A 19,953-nucleotide genomic window follows, 5' to 3' on the forward strand; every position below is an offset into this window, starting at 1 on the left:
CAAATATACAATAAATTTACTCCAGTCCCTTTGAAATTTTTGATTGTCCTGGTCCTGAATTCTGCAGGTCAGTCTGGCCAATTCTGCAAATTCCATCATCTTCGCCCGCCACTCTGCAATCGTAGGTACTTCCTGTAACTTCCACTTTGGGGCCATTAAAGTTCTCGCTACTGCTGTGGCGTACATAAATAGTCTTTGATCTATCTTCGCAATTTCCTCTCCCATCAAACCTAGCAAAAATGCTTCCAGTTTTTTGAGAAAGGTATATCTAAACATCTATTTTTAGTTCATTGTAGATCAATTCCCAAAATGTTTTTACTTTATCACACTTCCACCACATATGATAAAAGTCTCCGTCTGATTCTTTGCATTTCAAAGACTGGCCTCAGAGTGAATTACTCTCAAATCCTTTCAAGTAGTGAAAGGGACTTGCAACAAAGACACACACCCATTATCTGTATGTGTTTAATTACTTCTTTTATTTTTTCTCAAAACAATACCTCATGTCACCAGCAATGAATATCTTCAGGAAAATTTACGTTAGATGAAGATTTTGCACGTTGTCAGGGGTTCAGGAGCAGAGACGCAGAGAAGGGAGGAGACAGAGAGCGAGGGGGAGGAATACGAAGGAAGGATGAGTGGGGATGACGACCCGAGATCACCGAGCCTGTCTAGCGAGTCCGAGGATTCCCAGAAGGGAGCGCCAGCAGCCAGAGCAAGGGGGGAGAGCAGGGGGACACCCCAGGAAGAAGGGTCCAGAGAGGGATCAGAAAGCAGCAGTTGGAGATCGGGACCCACGTTCCCAGCCGGGAGCAGCGGGGAGAAAGGGGACCAGATATCGGGCTCCGGAGACTTTCAGAAGGAGGGAGGGCATGAGTCAGGAGTAGTCACGCCCACCTCGGGGAGCGAGGAAACGATCAAGAGGAAAGTGGAGAGTTGGGCGCGCGCGCCAAGTTCAAATGTAACGGAAGCTGGCGCAGCCAGCAGCCCAGAGAGTGAACCGAGTCCCAAAGCCCGCCGCAAGGAGGCGGAAGGGTCAGGGGGGTCCGCGTCAGAAGAGAGTAGGAAAGGAGAGACCCAGGGGGGCAGGAGGACCCAGAGACGGAAGGAAAGGCGCAGGAGGTGGAGCAAGGCTAGGGTATTAAGCTGGTGCGCTAGAGGCGGAGACTCAGACGGGTCTTCGTCGTTCTGACCTAGAAGAAGTAGGGCTGCACGTTGCAGTTTGGAAATGGAACCTGTAATCCAATAAAGACTCTTTGAAACTGAACGCTGGCTGACTTGGTCCTATGTGAGCTGGGACTGGGCGGCAGCCCTGACAGTAAGACCCGTCTCTCAAGCTTCTGACACCTGATACCTCGCAGCGGAGACAGAAGCAGCTGGAGGAGGGGATCGGTGTGTGGGAGCAAGCTCACGACGGTTGGCAAAGATGACGGAAGCAGAGAAAGTTTCAGCGCTGCAACAGGCAGTTACCCAATTGAATGCGGAGGTACTGGCATCCAAGAAAAGGGAGGAGGATGTGGCAGCCGCCTACCGAGATCTCCACGCCAGGTTTGAAGCATGGGTTAAGCATGGGCAGCCAGGACCCAGACCGGAGGGGATTGGGTTGGCACGGAGAGCAGGAGGGCTGGTGGCTCACTTCGATGGGAATTTACAACAGTACCCCAACTTTCGAGCAGATGTGATGTGCGCACTGCAACTGCTGGCAAAAGACTTTAGAGATGAGCAAGAGAAAGTGGGGTTTATACTGTCCCATTTGCATGGGGATGCGAAGGCGTGGCTGCGCAATTTGTGGAGGGATAAAGATCCGGCGCTTCAGAGTGCAGATGCCTTTATCAAAGCGATGGATGCATGTTTTTTGTCTACCATTGATGTGGATCTTGCCCGACGGGAGATTCATGGACTGAAACAAGGGAGGGCGAGCGTCCGACAGTACCACGCCCGCTTTTTTGCGCTGGTCAGTGCATTGGAATGGGACCGGGACTCGCCCCCAGTCAGGGACCTGTTCTGGGAGGGTCTCAGCTCTGCTGTGAAGGATGAAATTGCGAGGGGGGAGAGGCCCCGAAGCACGCAGGAGGTGGTCCAAAGGGCGCTGACTGTGGGGGTGAGGCTGGAAGAACGTCCATGGTGCAGAGATGAAGGACGTGGAGGGTGCGAAGCAGCGAGAAGTTTCTCTTTCGTTCCAAGGGAAGCAGCGCGTGCGCAATCCACACCTCCGCCAGGAGGGGGAGTGGAACCTATGGAAGTGGGAGGCGCCAGGGCTCAGTCAGCTAGCAGAGCCTCTGCACCGACAGCAGTCAAGACTAAACCTCCTAGAGGGACCAGGAAGTGTTACATATGCGAGAGCCCTCAACACTTGGCGAAAGAGTGTCCCCAGAGGAGCTCCAAGCACACCGCAGCCTCCGCAACGGTGAAAGTGGCCACACAATGCAGCGAAGCCCAGCAGGGAAACGACGATGTCTGGCTGGAGACAGAGGCACTGGGGCCCAGCCAGACGCATCAGTGAAGCAGTCCCCAGCGATATTGCAACCCACGGACCCCCTCCCACCCAAACCAGTAGTGCAACTCACAGCGTCTCTCCAGCTACCCAATGGAGTCACCATCGAAGTGCCGCTTTCTGTGGATTCTGGAAGCAACGCAGACTTTATAGCACAGGATTTTGTGGAGCAGCACGCTATAAAGCTGCTGCCTGCCACTCTGCCCCTGCAAGTCGTCACAGTGGATGGCAGAGAGTTGCTAGGGGGGCAGGTGGTGAAGCAGACGCCACCAATGGTGATGCAACTTGGTAACCACAGGGAAGTCATCAGTTTTAATGTCACCCGACTGTCGGACACGCCCATTGTGTTGGGCATGAGTTGGCTGGACAGGCACAGTCCAACGCTGGCTTGGTACCAGAGACAGCTGATCTTCGGCTCCTCTTACTGCGCAGAACACTGCATCCTGCCCAGGCAGGAGGGGGAGGAGGAGGACTCACAACTGCAGTTGGGAACGTTGCAAGCAGTTCCCCACAAATACGCGGACTTTCTGGAGGTCTTCTGCGAGAAAGAGGCAGACAAGCTACCACCGCACAGGCAATATGACTGCAAGATTGACCTCCTGCCAGGGGCGACGCTGCCGAAGGGGAAGCTATATTCCATGTCTGAGGACGAACTACAGGAACTCAAACAGTTCATCGATCACAATTTGCAGCGCGGTTTCATCCGGGAGTCCAGCGCAGTAGGGGGCAGTCCTGTTTTCTTCGTGAAGAAAAAGGACACGCCCCAAAAAAGATTGGTCGTGGATTACCGCCTCTTAAACAGAATGACCAAGCCCTCCGATTTCCCTATGCCCAGGATTGACGACCTGCTGGCGACGGTGCGCAAGGGACGCGTGTTCACCAAGTTGGACCTGCGAGGAGCGTACAATCTCATCCGTATGAGGGAGGGCAATGAGTGGAAGACAGCCATGTTCACGCCTCTGGGCACCTACGAATATAGAGTTATGCCTTTTGGATTGCAAAATGGCTCCCACGTTTTTCAAGCTTTTATGCATCACGTGTTGGCGGGACTCCTCTACAAGAAGTGCGTCTGCTTTCTGGATGACATCCTGATATTCTCTGACTCGCAGCAAGCACACGACCAGGACGTTCGGGAGGTGCTGAAGAGGCTGCAGCAGCATAGACTGTACGCCAAACTGGAGAAGTGCCAGTTCGACACGACGGAGGTGGATTTCTTGGGTTACAAGCTGTCGGACAAGGGGCTAGCCATGGACAGCGCCAAGGTTCGTGCGGTGTTGGATTGGAAGAGCCCGCGCAACCGGAAAGAGGTCCAGAGGTTTGTCGGATTCGCCAATTTCTATCGCAAGTTCATCAAGGGGTTCGCGATGCAGACGGCAGCTATTACGGACACGCTAAGCTCCAAGAAAAAGAAATTCATCTGGACGGAGCAGGCGGAGCGGTCCTTTCAGACACTCAAGCATCTCTTCGCGTCGGAAGAGCAACTGCTGCATATCGACCCCAGCAGACCGCTGAGGGTGGAGACAGACGCGTCCGATAGAGCAGTGGGAGCGGTACTGCTGCAGAAGGACCCGCAGGGGGTCTGGAGGCCGGGGGCGTTCTACTCCAGAAAGCTCAGCAAGTCGGAGCAGAACTACACCATCTGGGATAGGGAGCTGCTTGCCATTCATGCAGCTTTCAAGGCGTGGAGGCACTTCCTGATCGGCGCCAAGCACACGGTGCAGGTCTGCACGGACCACAAGAATCTGGAGCACTGGCGCACGGCTCGGTTCCTGAACCAGAGGCAGATCCGTTGGGCGGAGTTCTTTGCTGACTTCAATTTCCGAATTGAGTACGTCCCGGGCGACACCAACATCATGGCGGATGCCCTGTCCCGAAAACCGCAGTACCTCGAAGAGGCGACGCCAGCGGCGGCCATGCACATCTTCGCGCCAACAGCGTGGGCGTGCGCTTCAGCCACAGTAGACCTGGATGCGGTGCGAAGGGCGTTGACGGACGACTCATTCGCGCAGGCGAAGATGGCAGAGGTGCACAAGGGCACGGCGAAGGGCGACGAGTTCCAGATACGAGACGGCTTGCTCTTACGTAAAGGGGCCGTCTACGTGCCGGGAGACGAACTTCGCGCCCGGGTACTGCAGCAGCTGCACGACGCACCCACGGCCGGGCACTTTGGCACAGAAAAAACGGTGGAATTGGTCGCAAGAGACTTTTGGTGGCCCAGACTGAGGGGGGAAGTCGCGGACTACGTCGCGAGGTGCGACACCTGCCAGAGGGCCAAGCCGGTGCACAAACCACCGGCGGGACTGCTGGAACCGCTGCAAACGCCGTTTGAACCATGGGAGAGGGTGGCCCTGGACTTTGTCACGGATCTACCCAGCTCGAGAGGCAAGACAGCTGTACTAGTGGTGGTGGACTTGTTCACCAAGATGGCACATTTCATACCGTGTGCGAAGGTGGCCACGGCAGAACAAACAGCCAAATTGTTCATAGATCACGTGTTCAAAGTGCACGGGCTGCCACGGTCTATACTGTCCGACCGCGGACGCCAGTTCATCTCGAATTTCTGGCAAAAGCTGATGGGCTTCCTGAACGTCAAGATCAACCTGACATCTGCAAGGCACCCGCAGACCAACGGGCAAGCGGAGAGGGTCAATGCCATCATGCAGCAGTACCTGAGATGCTATGCCAATCAACAGCCGGCGACGTGGGTGGATTACCTGCCGCTCGCCGAATTCGCCTACAACAACACGAAACACGTATCCACAGGGGTGACGCCGTTCTTCGCCAACAATGGGAGGAATCCCAGAACCTTCCCGGGACTGGACAGAGTGGGGGAAGGGGAACCACAGACGGCGGACGCTTTCGCATCTGAGTTGCAAGAGGTCCACGATCAACTCAGACGGCAGCTGGAGCTGGCGAAGCACGCATACAAGGTCCAAGCTGACAAGCACAGGCGAGTTGGCGAGGAGATCCGAGTGGGAGACTGGGTCTGGTTGGCAGCCCACGCGGTGCCGACCCGATCGTTAGCCAAGAGGAAGCTAGGGCACAAGCAACTCGGTCCATACCGAGTCGAAGCGCAGATCAACCCGGTGGCTTTCCGGCTGGTGCTACCAGAGGGTTCCAGGATGCATCCGGTGTTCCACAGGTCGGTGCTCACTCCCTACAGGGCACCGCACAGGTTCCAGGAACCAGGAACGGCACCGAGTCAGTCTCCGGAGCGGACGGAGGTGGGAAGATTGCCACAGCAGGACCCCATCAACGAAGTCACGGAGATTTTGGACTCCAGATGGGGGGAAGACGGAGTAGAATATCTACTAGCAAGGGAGGGCACCCGGGCCAGTACTAATAGCTGGGTGCCGGACTACGCCTTGGAGGAACCCCTGCTCAAGGATGAGTTTCATGCCCTTTTCCCACACAGACCTATGCCAGCGGGCTTCTTCGACGACTGGTTGTTCACGCCCACGCTTTCCTCCAGCACGTTCCATGGCTTCGACTCGGAAGGGGAACCCGCACCGCGCACACGTTCCCCAGAGGGGTCACCGGAGGGTTCGGCGTCCGACAACTCGTATTGGTGGGACGATCGGCCAGAGGAGCAGTGGCGCCGGAAGTGGCAGGAGACACCAGGTCCAGCGACAGACGCAGAGACGGACATGGACGTTTGCGGGGAGGACCTTGGTTTCGAGCACGGCGGCACCGAGATGGAGGCGGAGGAGACCACCGTTGACGAACGCGGGGAGGAAGACTCGGAGGTCTTCAGTTGGCGGCCAGCAACGGGGAGCGAACTGTATCCGACATTCACTCCCGTGATGACGGAGCACCCACCAACCACCCTTGAAAGCGGGGAGGGGGGAAGGGGGGGCTTCGAGGGGGGGATGGATGTCAGGGGTTCAGGAGCAGAGACGCAGAGAAGGGAGGAGACAGAGAGCGAGGGGGAGGAATACGAAGGAAGGATGAGTGGGGATGACGACCCGAGATCACCGAGCCTGTCTAGCGAGTCCGAGGATTCCCAGAAGGGAGCGCCAGCAGCCAGAGCAAGGGGGGAGAGCAGGGGGACACCCCAGGAAGAAGGGTCCAGAGAGGGATCAGAAAGCAGCAGTTGGAGATCGGGACCCACGTTCCCAGCCGGGAGCAGCGGGGAGAAAGGGGACCAGATATCGGGCTCCGGAGACTTTCAGAAGGAGGGAGGGCATGAGTCAGGAGTAGTCACGCCCACCTCGGGGAGCGAGGAAACGATCAAGAGGAAAGTGGAGAGTTGGGCGCGCGCGCCAAGTTCAAATGTAACGGAAGCTGGCGCAGCCAGCAGCCCAGAGAGTGAACCGAGTCCCAAAGCCCGCCGCAAGGAGGCGGAAGGGTCAGGGGGGTCCGCGTCAGAAGAGAGTAGGAAAGGAGAGACCCAGGGGGGCAGGAGGACCCAGAGACGGAAGGAAAGGCGCAGGAGGTGGAGCAAGGCTAGGGTATTAAGCTGGTGCGCTAGAGGCGGAGACTCAGACGGGTCTTCGTCGTTCTGACCTAGAAGAAGTAGGGCTGCACGTTGCAGTTTGGAAATGGAACCTGTAATCCAATAAAGACTCTTTGAAACTGAACGCTGGCTGACTTGGTCCTATGTGAGCTGGGACTGGGCGGCAGCCCTGACACACGTGTAGTTCAAATTCTAAAACAATTCACCATTAACTTGGCAGTCATTACAGCGCCAGGTGTGTTCATGGCCAAAATCAAAAGAATGAGTTAAAAAGGTTGAAAGCTCTAGAGAGCTTTGAAACCTAACATCCTGACACAATTCAAATGTCTTTTATCAAAGTTGCATGTGTAGCTCTATGTGTCAGATTGATGGGATTTGAAATTGTATGGATATCATTTCAATTGTACAATTGTTTCCTGTGGATAAATGATCTATCACCTTAAGACATATTATTTTCTGGGTTGATGAGATTTGTGACTTTTGGGCAACAGTATCAACAAACTTTTGAGATTCCATCTGAAAAGGACAATTCTCAAAATGTATGTAACTTTGTCATGCAAATCAAGATATGCAAAAGCCTCATGCAAAGAACATGAGGAAACTTTAGGGACATTAAACCAAGTGAAATTAATTGAAAAACATATACATTCTGTTTGAGTATAAATACCAAGGTTGGGTGATACTACAGTTCATAATGGAAAAAAACAAAGACACAAAATACATAAAGGAGGATTGTACAGTGTGAGTGCAAGTTCAATGATCCACCAGAATGTGCATGATTGGAGACATTAATATCTTCCGGATTCACTAGAAGCAGTGAGAGTTTGAAAACTGACTTTAATGAAAGAAAGATTGCACATGTAATTTGTGGACTAAGATTGATTTTCATTTCAGTTTTGATCAGTGCTCTTTTTTTTTAGAAAAAGAGGTGGGGGTACTCACCATGAGGTGCTTACACTAAGGGCCACACTTTTAACATATCCTCCAAATAAATGCAGTCACAGCTCTGACAGGAATACATGGAAAAAGCAGCCAGCTGTAGAACCATAGAATTTTAGAGGGACCCTGTTTCTGATCATTATTTTTATCCAGCAAGGCACGTGTTCCTTTACATTTGGAACATATATGCAGCAGAGCATTCTGCAATGTGATATGAAACTTTATTGATCAATTTGATGAACAGCTACTTATACGCCACACATTATGGGGTATTATATACACCCTGAATTTACTGCAATTTGTTCTTTCGATATTCCACATTTACTCAAATGTGCTCAGCACAACAGATGGTTTTATAGTCGACTATACCCAGAACTATATTGATCATGTATGATCTCCACATGCTTCTTGGGACTGCTCCATTATGAAAGCAGCTCTTCTGCTGTCAAACAAATAACGATATAGAAACCTGAGGGAACTTCATAAAGACCTCTGGTACTGTGTGTGGGGAAAATATAGTTTGGGTGGATGGAGTGTGTGTGTGTGTGTGTGTGTGTGAGAGAGAGAGAGAGAGAGAGAGAGAGAGAAGAGAAATCCCTTTTGCACTCAAATGTGTATTCTAAAGGATCCTGGACAACAACATACTGCCATATTTCCTTTCCATTTTCTTAGCATATTTCTCTTAACCAAATAATACTGCTCTAGCCATGTGATATAATGGGAATATGTATCATTATTATTTTTTTACATTGGGCTATATAAAATTTGGAAAAATCATTGCAAGTCTTTACAGAAGATTTCTGGACAAGCTCTGATGCCGATAATATAAATTTTCTTCAAGCGTATAATTCCTAACAACAGCTTAGGGCTTTGAGCAAGAATGGCAATAGGTATTGACAGTGCTAATTATGGGCAGGGAATTCTGTTGTGTCATTTTACAGCTAAGCATTATCTTCAAAAAATTCTGGTGGCTGGAATCTACTTTCTGAGCACCTACCCAGATTTTGATTTGATACTACCCAAAGCAACACTTAGAATCTAGTTTTCGTCTGACCATCTCAGTTGTCACAGAGAGATTCTACACTTATTTTTGCTTGGTCACTTGCTATTCTTCCTCCATAGCCTTTCTAGATTATTCTGTCATATAGCATCCCGTTAATATGGCCCTTCTGCTGAGGATAGCCTTCCTAGTTCCACCCACTTGCTAAGTATAGAACCAACTACAGAGGTCCTCAAAAGCATGATTTTTTGGTGGACCTTTTGTTTGTTAAAGTACTAAACAAATACACAGAAATGCATCAAGAAAGTGCTGCTATAGTTTTATGCAGATTTCTGCAAGATCTTGAAAGCCACCCCCTCTTTATTCAGTTTGATAAGCCTCCCCCTCTTTATTCAGTTTGCCTGCCCTTTCAAACTTGAGAATAATCATCCTTACCTCAATGGCTCCTATTTCAGGTTTAGCTTCTATTTTCTGCCAGTATTAATACTTCTTTCCTAGATGTCTATTTGAGAAGTTAGTTATTGCAGAAGTGGGAGGATGAGCTGTGAAAAGGTGTGAAACATGTAGGTCCTACCTGTGATTTTGAGATAAATGCACAATCCATATTTTTCTAAGTATGTAGCCAAATCTACCTTGTAGATCCAATCTCTCATCTTTTTTTATTTACTCACTTTCTTTTCACAGCCACTCAAAGTGACTTTCAATAAACAATGCAGCATAATGCAAACAAGACTCTTCCACTGTAGATTGATAGCTGAAGACTCTTCATATTCTTCTGTTGGTTCTCCACACATCCTCTTAAAACATCTTCTTTCATTGGCTTTGCTTCTAGCTTCATTTTGTTTAAATGCCTCCAGATCATGAAAATCCAGTTTTGCCACTGTCATCAGAATTCCCCATGATTTATTAGGAATCTCAAAGGACATAAGAAGCTCCTTTGATATTACAAAATGCTCTTGGACAATTGTTTGAGATGGATGAAATACATTTTATTCAAATGGTCATCTAGTGACCAGTATTTGGAGACATTCATTGATGGGGTATAAGGCTTTTAAGAGTTCTACGGGCCAGCTCAAAGGTTGGGTAGAATTAGGACAGTGTTTTAAATTTCTGGCAGGCATCCCCCAGCCTGAGAGCTAACAGTTAAGTAGGGATGGAAGAGAAAACCATTGGGTTTGTATTTTAATGAGAATTTACCCAATTTGCACTTCTCAAATCAATACAAAAACCAAAATACAGCTTGCCTTTGAATTTTGTACTTCTGTGAATTTTGTAATGCAGTTCTCCAATCAATGCATGCATACAAACATGTGTCTTAGTGGAAAGAGCATGCAAAAATACATAAATGAGTGAAAACAATGTACAAAAATGCATTCTCCTATGGAAAAACTGCTTGTCAGAATGCATACATTAGGCAAAAGGTGCATATATTTGGAGGAATGTTCACAAATATGTGTACAAATTTTCACAAGAAAAAATGAATGTGAAAATGGGGTGAATTGAACTTAGGACTAGAAAAATGAGAAACTAATATAAAGCAAAATCAAGAGATTTGCTCATCCCTGCTTGAAATATTTGCTGGTTGGAAAGAGAGAAGATTTAGGGTACCTGTTGAAGTCTTATTAAGGTGGACAGAGCCAGGTTCATATTCTCCCACTTTCCAGCCATTAAGCTTTGGCAATTCAGATAGTGTTCAATGATTTTTGGTGTTGGTGATGAGGAGACAGGACAGTTGTTGAAACCCTAGGAAATGTGGGAATGTCAATTTTAATTGTTTTATAGAAACTAGTCAAAATGAACTTTGTCACAAAGACCATGTAAAGTAGAGACATAAGGATCTAAGGAAATAAAACTTTTCCATTTCATTTCAGTCATCACTCAATATTCCATAGTTCTGATATCTACAATACAGAAATTTCATACTATAAGTGTGTGCTGATGAATTATAACAAGTGAGTCTGAGAGCCTAGAAAGCAATAGTAATGGGCCTTAAAACCATCAGATTCCCTTTGGGAGGAGGAGCTGTAAAACTATTTGGTTACATAACTTTGCAGCATTTACTTAAAGTCTGCTTGCTGTTTAGTCTCTTGTGTCAGTGTGTAATTGTATACCATCTATGAAAAATTTGCCTCATGCTACATCATACTTGGAATAAGGTTACATCTTCCTTTCTCTGATGATCTAATGCAGGACTGGTCTTCTGAAATGTTACCGTGAAATTGTTGTTGAAAAATGATTTGCCTGGGATATTTCAACAATACTTTTTATTGTCATTATTATTTCCCTTTTTTCTACAACTTCTTAAGGAGCATCTACACAGAATTCCAATGCCGTGGAGCCAGAAAAGCAGGTTGACAACACTGTGAAAATGGCAGGAGTTATAGCTGGCCTTCTGATGTTTGTAATTATCCTTCTGGGAGCAATGCTTACCATCAAGAGAAGGTAAGTTTCTAAGATCTCTAATTTGCTTTGTTTTGGGAATGGTTAATACCTTTTGTTTTAAATTTTTCGTATCTTGTTTGAGCATATTTTATGCTCATTTGGGGGAGCAGAGGCATAGATAGGCTAGGGTTGTTGTTTTTCTTAAATGGAGTTTTAGATACATGCCTGAAAAGCTAATCTGCCCTTCATGTGCTCACTGAATATGTGGGAATCACTTCTCTGTGGTTGTATCCCACTGGCTGTGATGCGTGCTGTTTGTATTTCTTGTGTGCACAATTTGATGAGGGCAATGATTTGGGTCTTTCCCGTCTCCATTGACATCTTTCTTTCTGGCATGGTAAGTGTGTGAAGAAGATAGAACATTTTGGATTTTCATTTTCCAATTTGAATGTACAAACATATAAGCATAACAAGAATACAATTGGAAGTCCTGAGTTCTAGACCCAATTCTATCACTCGGCATATCCACACTGCAGACTTATATTGGTGATGTAGTCTATTCCCTCTTCCCAGCAAATTCTGGGAATTGTACTGAAGTGTGTGCGTGGGTGCGTGCTTTCTACCAGAGTGCTCAACACTTCACCAAACTGCAATTCCCAGAATTCTTTAGTGGAGCTCTTAATAAAACCAATATAAGCTTGTAGTTTAGATAGGGCCATCTTGTACTATCTGAGCAAGTCATTTCACTTAGCTATAAAAAGGAAACAGTGCCTCATGGAGGTGCCGAGGAACCTAATTAGCAAGCACTTCCACTCTCTCAGATGTTAAGTAGCATTTCTGTAAGCGTAGAAACAATGTTATTAAAGCTGAATTTATTCTGTTTTCATACTGGAATAGTAAATTATGAGGACATGGTCTGCGAACTATATTTTCTGATTGTGTAAGTGTTGTGTATTTAGAGAAGACAAAATATGCAAAAAATGAATGTGTATGGCGTTTCCCATCTGACTTCAATATTACAAGCTGTGAAATGTGTGGGATGCTTCAAAAAACTGCCTTTCTATTCTTTTTTGAAGGAGCGGTGCAGTAGACCCAAGGTGATTATTAACCTTCTAAGTGTGGCTTGACTGTGCATGCTCACTGACAGCCATTTCCTCTGGACTGTCCATTCAGATGGACAAAGTTATTAAAAACTTGCCTGGGGAAGAGAGGTTGTCTGAGGATTTGTTTCAACCCATATATGATCTCACCACTTTCTGAAGTCGTTGCTGGCATGTGTTGGGAACAAAGTTATCAAGCAGTTCCATCCAAATCCTTTTTTTGCATCTGTATATGCTTTCTATGTGAACCACTGGCTCTCACACTCTGAACCAGCATGGCATGTCAGCTGAGTTTCCTTGCTCTCATTTTATGATCACCACACCTATCACGTACTGTGAAGTAGTGATTCCGTTGAGCTGGTATTTTAAAAGAATGGGGGGCGGGGTTGTCCTTGTTTAACACATGTCATTATTTTGACATTATACTCATATTTCCCAAAGCACAGTTTTAAAGGAAGCCCATAGTTTGCTACATCCCAGCAATGCGATGGTAACGTGAGTTTGCACATGCAAGTAGCTCAGTTTCCCATCTTTAGTCACACTGTTTGTAGTGTTGTTGTTTTAATTGTAGGAGTATGACTGCTTGATAATGATTGTAGCTATATTTGTGTTGTCACTGTGCCGTAAAAGCTGTCCTGGGACAAACAATATGGCAGGTGTAGCCAATGAGGTACACCCCCCCCCCCAAATGTTGCCAAACTACAATTCCTACAACCCCTGAGCATTGGCTGATGGGAGTTGTAGTTTAACAATGTCTGGAGGGCATCATGTTGGCTACTTATGTGTTATTGTCTCAGGAAAACCATTTCTACAACTTGTTCAATACACTTGTTCCCATTTTCTGTACGCTCATTTCTGAAGAGCTGCATCTTCAGAGTTGCAAAAGCAATCACTCCACTGAGAACCATGAATAAAAGAAATGCTGATGCACTAAAGTTGACCTCAGCTTCCATTTGCTTCAGTAAATGTTGAAGATGCTTAGAAACTCTTAAGATAATATCTGCAAATACGACTTCGTACATTAGGATTAGGACATTATTCTGTATCCTGCATTCATTTTCTTGTATTCATGTTTAAAATTCAGCCTCGTGTGTTCTGAATCCCTTATACTCTTCTGCCTCTTTAGCAGCTTTTATAATCCATGAGAGGGAAAAATAATAATCCCCTTTATTGTGAAAAGGAAATTTAACAAGAGTCCTGTGTGCTTGTCAGGTTACCAGAGCTTTTGAAATCTGATAACATCTTCCTGTGCTCTTGTTTATTGTCTCAAATTTGTCTTCATTCGTGTGAAGGAAAATAGCATTTCCCCCCTTTTGATAGGATTCTGGGAGTTTGTACTTTTCATATCTGGAATTTCTGAACCATAATAGAATGTAAAGAGGCTGGAACAAAATTACAAATAACGAAGAGATTATATTTTTCTGCTACTTCTGTTTTACATTTTTAGTACAAATTTGGCAAGTATATTAAGCTAATAACAGTACAATGCTGGTTAATATTAATTCAAAAACTGGGGAGATCAATTAATTCCCTCTGGTTTTAATAGTTTTAATGAGTGGCAAAGCATCACAAACCATGCTTTATCCAAATAACATTTCATATTGATTTGTTATAACTTACCTTTTTTGTTTTTTGTTTTGCTCTAAACTCCTAGAGGCATCATATGTGTGTTAAATTGCCTTCTGCTATAATCCTTAACAGCATTCACTATTACCATTGACAAATGTATGTAAAAGATCTGTACTAGGGTATGGTTTTTAAATGGATGCAGGTTCCATTTATTTCAGTGGAATTTGTTTGCATGTAAGAATATTTATGATCAGTAGTAGGGTTAAACTGCAAGTTCAAGTGCAGAATTTAAAGTGGTTAATGGACTTGGTTTCAGTTTCTGCTGAGTTTTCCAATATATGGTATCTTATGTCCACAGAAACTCCACTGAGAGTCTTGTTTTAAGAACTGCAAGCGCACATTGCTCATTGGAATTTTTTCCTGGACACAAACCCAAATGTGGATGTTCTCCATTCATTTATAAATATGGCTGCTGCCCACTGCTTCAATACAATGTACATTTAAATGTACATTCCCCTATAGCATATCCCATTCGTAAACACCTGCACAAGAGTTAACACATCTAGCTACTTCCCAACCCCTGATAAAAATTCAATCAGATAAAAACTGAATGGTGTATAAGTGCGCATCTGCTGAACTTCTGCATCCACAATGGAAGCTTACCTTTCTCAATTACTGTATAGCATTCCTTGCGTTAGCATACAGCATATATTTGTCACCAACAGATCACTCTAACACAAGCTGTAAGGTGCTTAGTTACTAATATCAAGTTGTGATATGCTTATAACTACTGCGAATGAAGGCATTGTTGTTTGATTTACAGAGGTCAGTTAGAGTATCTGGTTACCAAATTTTACTACAGTGTGTTGCATAATAATTTCCATAAACTAAAGTGGTCTCCTAGATGAAGACTTTGAAGCATCCTAGACATCTTTAAACATTGGACAGGACATGAAGTCCATTTGTTAATTCACCCTGTGCTTCTAAATTACCATGTACTGTTCCACATTTCTCAGTAATGATATTCATGCCTCCAAAGCTGATTTAGAAAGTTGATGAATGGCAGAGTTATAGCGCGTCCCATTATTTCCAGCTATATAGAAGATGTAAATCCATTGTTGAGCTAGGTTATCAAGCAGAGTTAAAAACCCAGTGATTCCACAGCTAAACGAAGATTTGAAATCTGGCCACAAAGTCAGCCATCAGCATTCCAAATTGTTCTGCACTCACCCTCATTTTGAAATAAAAAAATTCCTTCTAGTAGCACCTTAAAGACCAACTAAGACCAACTAAGACCAACTAAGTTAGTTCTTGGTATGAGCTTTCGTGTGCATGCACACTTCTTCAGATACACAGGTATCTGAAGAAGTGTGCATGCACACGAAAGCTCATACCAAGAACTAACTTAGTTGGTCTTTAAGGTGCTACTAGAAGGAATTTTTTTATTTTGACTATGGCAGACCTATCCTCATTTTGAAAGTTTGTCTCAACTGAAAATGGGGAAAGCTAACATTATTTCACAACTACCAAATCAACATGATTTTCAGAATTCCAGAAATCTTCCTTTAACTTGTAAACCAAAGGCACTTAATTGATGCTGTGCAAAACCAGTCTCAGAAAATTCCAAAGCAAGCTTTAGAAAGTAAAGGCTGTTGTACCAGAAAGTCTGGTCCAGCCTAGACTTTTAAAGCAGACTGTACTCATATCATCTTATTGTTATACAAACAAATTTGTGAGAAGCCCTGTTCCATGCCCAATAAGCATGGAACGCCTTTGCCAGGTGGCACTGTGGCCCATAGATTGCCACAGTGCAAGGTTTTGCCCATTATCTTCTCTGAGTGATGGGCTCATGGGGAAAAGCTGTCCCACGAGCCCTTGCTGAAGTGGGGAGGGGAGCCATTTTGCTCTGAGAGCTTCCTGCCCACCCACCCTCAGGTTGGAGCCTTCACTGAGCAATTTTGGGTCATTGGTTGACAGGGACTGAAAGGAAAATTTTTTGGCATTTGGTTGGGGTTTCTTTTCGCCTTTCCCTCAGTGAAATTATAGCTTTCCTTTGTTAGGCGGAAGAACATTGTTTGTATGAGGGTGGAAATGACATTGGTCAGGATCAGCATAGTATGGGGAGGGGGCCATAAGGGGCCTGATGGGAGGATTGACCACGGCAGACCCAAGTGTGAGTTTGGTATCTGCCTGGTTGGAATCTTTAGCCTGGTCCCCCAGTGAGACCTTGCCTGCTTGGCTTGTACCATGACAAGGTTCAACACTGGCTGACTCCCGTCATACAGATTCAGAGCAATGCAAACCCAGCAGATCCATTCCATCAACATGGGGCTTTTGGAATGATGAACTCATCCTGACACCCAATGCCATGACAACCCTTGCCCTGCCTGTTAATAAATATTTAGCCTGATTTTATCCCATCACCGTTGTACAGTCTGCTTATTTTGCTGCTCTCATGGGTCACATAATACTCCTGCCTGAGCAACATCCACTATATACTTTGGAAGGTTAACTGTTTGTCTGTTCGCTGTACATTTGAATACCTCTTGAGATATCATAACCAGATTTTGCATGAAGATATCAAGGAGCAGGATTTAATTTATCTTTGGATACAGTTGGTTGCCATTTTGAATCAAGATTGTGAAACGAAGCCTTTGGAACTGTGCTGATTTTAGCCACTGATTTCAAAACTGCACTATTTTTTAATTATTATTATTTCTCAGAATCCCAAGCAACATTGGATATAGTATATTATAGACTTTAAGAAAACTATGGTAGGGCTTCTCAGCATGAATGAGCCAAAGTGCTTTAATCTAGTTCAGTTGGTTCCAGTCTGTACAATATAGATCAGTCTTTCCCATCCTAGCTCCTTTCAGATGTTTGGGACCACAGTATTTGGATTTGGGTTCAAAAAAATGCATCTATGTGAACTAAAAGTCAGAAACATGTTTGAAAACAGAACAGGGAAGGGGAGAAAATAGCAAGTATTATTCTCTGTCCCACAGACTGCTGACCACAAGTGTACAGCCAGCATTGTCCTCTAAGGTCAAAGCCATATCTGAGTTTCTTCAACTTATTTGTATGAAAGCCTTTTTTCCAGGGGAATCTGTGTTCCCAGTGTTGTTGGACTAAAACTCCCACCATCCCTCCCCATTGCCCATGCTGGCTGAAGCTGGTGGGGGCCAGAGTCCAAAATTTCCAGAGGGCACAGACCAGGGACGGTTGTTAAAGATATTAAACTATACATAAGTATAGACTCAAAATAGGACCCTCTTCTGCACTAAACCAGTTGATGCCCTCAACAAATTAATATTAAATCTGTTCATCCGATCATTTTGATCTGTAGTTGCACAATAGGATCATAGAGTCAAACTGAGAGATGCATTTGCCTCATGTATCTTATTTTAAAGCTAATGCAGATTAAACTACAATGAGATGAGAAACTATCCAAAATATTGATGGACTGGAACAATCTGTATAATAAATGGATTATTTCTTTTTTAAAACGGCAACTCCTAAATACATAATTTTAAAATAAAGATTAGTCCTTACATTATACAAAAAGAAAAAAAGCAACCATATGTGTCTTAGCTACATTGTACTCAGACTTCCATAATAATCTCTTAGCCCACAGAGAATCTAGTATGAGATTCTCTTGCTTTTCAAGGCAATGAGGCAGAAAAGTAGTGATTTAATTAGACAAACTTGAGGCACTACCTTCAGACATCAGAGTGACATCTGCTCATGGCCCAGGGCATGATAACTGATCAGTAATAGAAACATCTGATTTTTCTGAATGTAGCATTTGCTATCCAAATGGGGGAAACAATGGCATTGTGGGATTGTATAAGGAGAAAATGTTTCAGGGTGAAAAAGACCGCACTGCCAGAAGAAGTAAACATGACTGAAATTAGGGATGGGTGAACAGTCAAAGATTCCATCTAACTGACGTAAACTCACTCAGTTTGAAATACTTCTTGAGAGCTTACAATTACCTTCAAAAATTAAGATTCAGGTAGTGAATGTCAGGTAGTGTTGGTCTGGCGCAGTCAAAAAACATTAAAAAAGTGTCCAGTAGCACCTTAGAGACCAATTAAGTTTGTTCTGGGTATAAGCTTTCATGTGTATGCACACTTCTTCAGATACGAAAGCTTATACCCAGAGCAAACGTAGTTGGTCTCTAAGGTGCTACTGGACAATTTTATATATTTTTTAAAAAAATTAAGGTTGACCCTTGTTGAATATTAGTGCCTCAAATCTATTTGGCGGCACTATTTATCTCTTATCAACTATCTATCTTGCCTTTCCAAAGGAGCCAAACAAAACATTTAAATATGTAAACAATCCAAAACATTTGAAAACAATCAAATATCCTCATCGCTAGTGATTGTAGGGTTGTTAGGAGCAGTGCATTTCAGCCATCAAATGCCTAGGTCAACAGGAATGTACAGTGGTACCTCCGGTTGTGGACAGGATCCATTCCGGAGCTTCGGTCAGATCCCGAGGTTTCTGCAACCTGAGGACCCCTTCTGTGCATGTGTGTGCAGCAGTACCCAGTAAAATACTTCCAGGTTTGCCCCTGCGCAACCCAAAGTTTACGTAACCAGAGGGTTACGCAACCAGAGGTACTACTGTATTTAGTTTCCTCTGAATGTTGATAATGAGGAATGCATCTGTACCTTACTAAGTTGGGAGATGCTACTGAGAAGGTCCTTTCATGAGTCGGCACCACGAACAGGGTCTCTCATACCAACACATGGGAGTGACTGGGACACCCCAATCAGATGGGCAGCGTACAAATAATAAAATTATTATTATTATTAACACATTGTCCTAGATGCTCATCTGGTCATTCCTAAGATATCTTCCACTGAAATGTTTGTTGACCAGAGCAAGCTGCCTTCACAGAACTCTCCAGGCCTGTCACCCATGAAGATCAGCAAAAGTCAGTATCGATTGGAATATCCTGCATATCTGGACTGCAGGCATCAGAAATGCTAAATTGTAATCCCCCTTATCCTTAAAGTAAGATTTAAATGGGCAAGGCCATGTGGCTTAACTCCTATACTTTTGAAGCCTGTGATGGTTATCCATTATGTGTAATCCCCAGAAGTCAGAAATGAAGTTTAGAATATGCATAGGCCACCCCTCTGAATAATACACTCTCAATGCAGTTTACATAACAATTTTAAAATTACAGCTTCAAAATAATAGAATAAAAAATGCAATACAATTTCTTCTAAACACCCACAGCATGCATAAAACAGCAGTACTAAAAAGTAGATTTCCATCCCAGAATATCATATACTTTTTCAACAATGTAATCTGCTCAGAGAACCGCTGTACCAAAAAGAAAATATTCCTGCATAGGCCAGCTGAAACAAACAGGCCCCCATTGGGTGCTTAATAGAAAGACAAAGGTGCTTATGAAAGGGGAACATCAGCTTAAGAACTTAATTTCTTAACACACACATCTGTGCACCCAGTTCTGAACAAAAACTGTTATTTGGAAACGCTTGCTAAATATTCATAGAATTCATAGAACTCATTTTAAGGGAAGATATGAATGTAGTTATAGATAATTTCCCTGATAAAATAGGAAGAAAAGGAAACACTTAAACCTTTGAATACATTATTTAAGAAAAGGCATGATGTATTTTTAGAGGCTATCTGTCAGCACATAGAAAATAATGATTATATGCTTTTTTCCAAGGCAAGAAACAGTTATTCCAAAATCAATACATCCTTCATTTCACATGCATTAGGTAATAACATTATCAGTGATATCAGAGAGGTTAACCTATGTGAAATATTGGAGGGCGCTGGCTCTTCCTTCAATAACTGAATGGAAAGATAAAATGTGTGAATATGCCTTTCATGTCAAAATTCACACTATATTAGGATGGAGGAAAGTAGTCAAGGATATAATAGCTTTGCTTGAAGCATCATTTAGTTTTATTTATATTGGCAACAATACTCAAACTACTAATTCTCTATGTGGAGATGATTCTGT

General features: G+C 44.6%; 1 protein-coding gene across 17 annotated transcripts in view; it reads left to right on the plus strand.

The window, feature by feature from the left end:
* The window catches only part of PTPRT (protein tyrosine phosphatase receptor type T), a 592,781-nt gene that overhangs the window by 491,552 nt on the left and 81,276 nt on the right, over positions 1-19,953 (plus strand). For 9 of the 17 annotated variants that reach the window (XM_083507889.1, XM_083507881.1, XM_083507883.1 and 6 more), the window contains one exon: positions 11,196-11,331. In XM_083507889.1, the coding sequence (XP_083364015.1) occupies positions 11,196-11,331 (136 nt within the window). Of the gene's footprint in view, positions 1-11,195; positions 11,332-12,347; positions 12,369-19,953 lie in introns of all 17 variants that reach the window. The other 8 variants (XM_083507878.1, XM_083507892.1, XM_083507888.1 and 5 more) reach the window with 1 other exon arrangement.

The sequence above is a fragment of the Podarcis liolepis genome (assembly GCF_965112155.1).
Source record: "Podarcis liolepis genome assembly, chromosome: 6".
Lineage (NCBI taxonomy): Eukaryota > Metazoa > Chordata > Lepidosauria > Squamata > Lacertidae > Podarcis > Podarcis liolepis.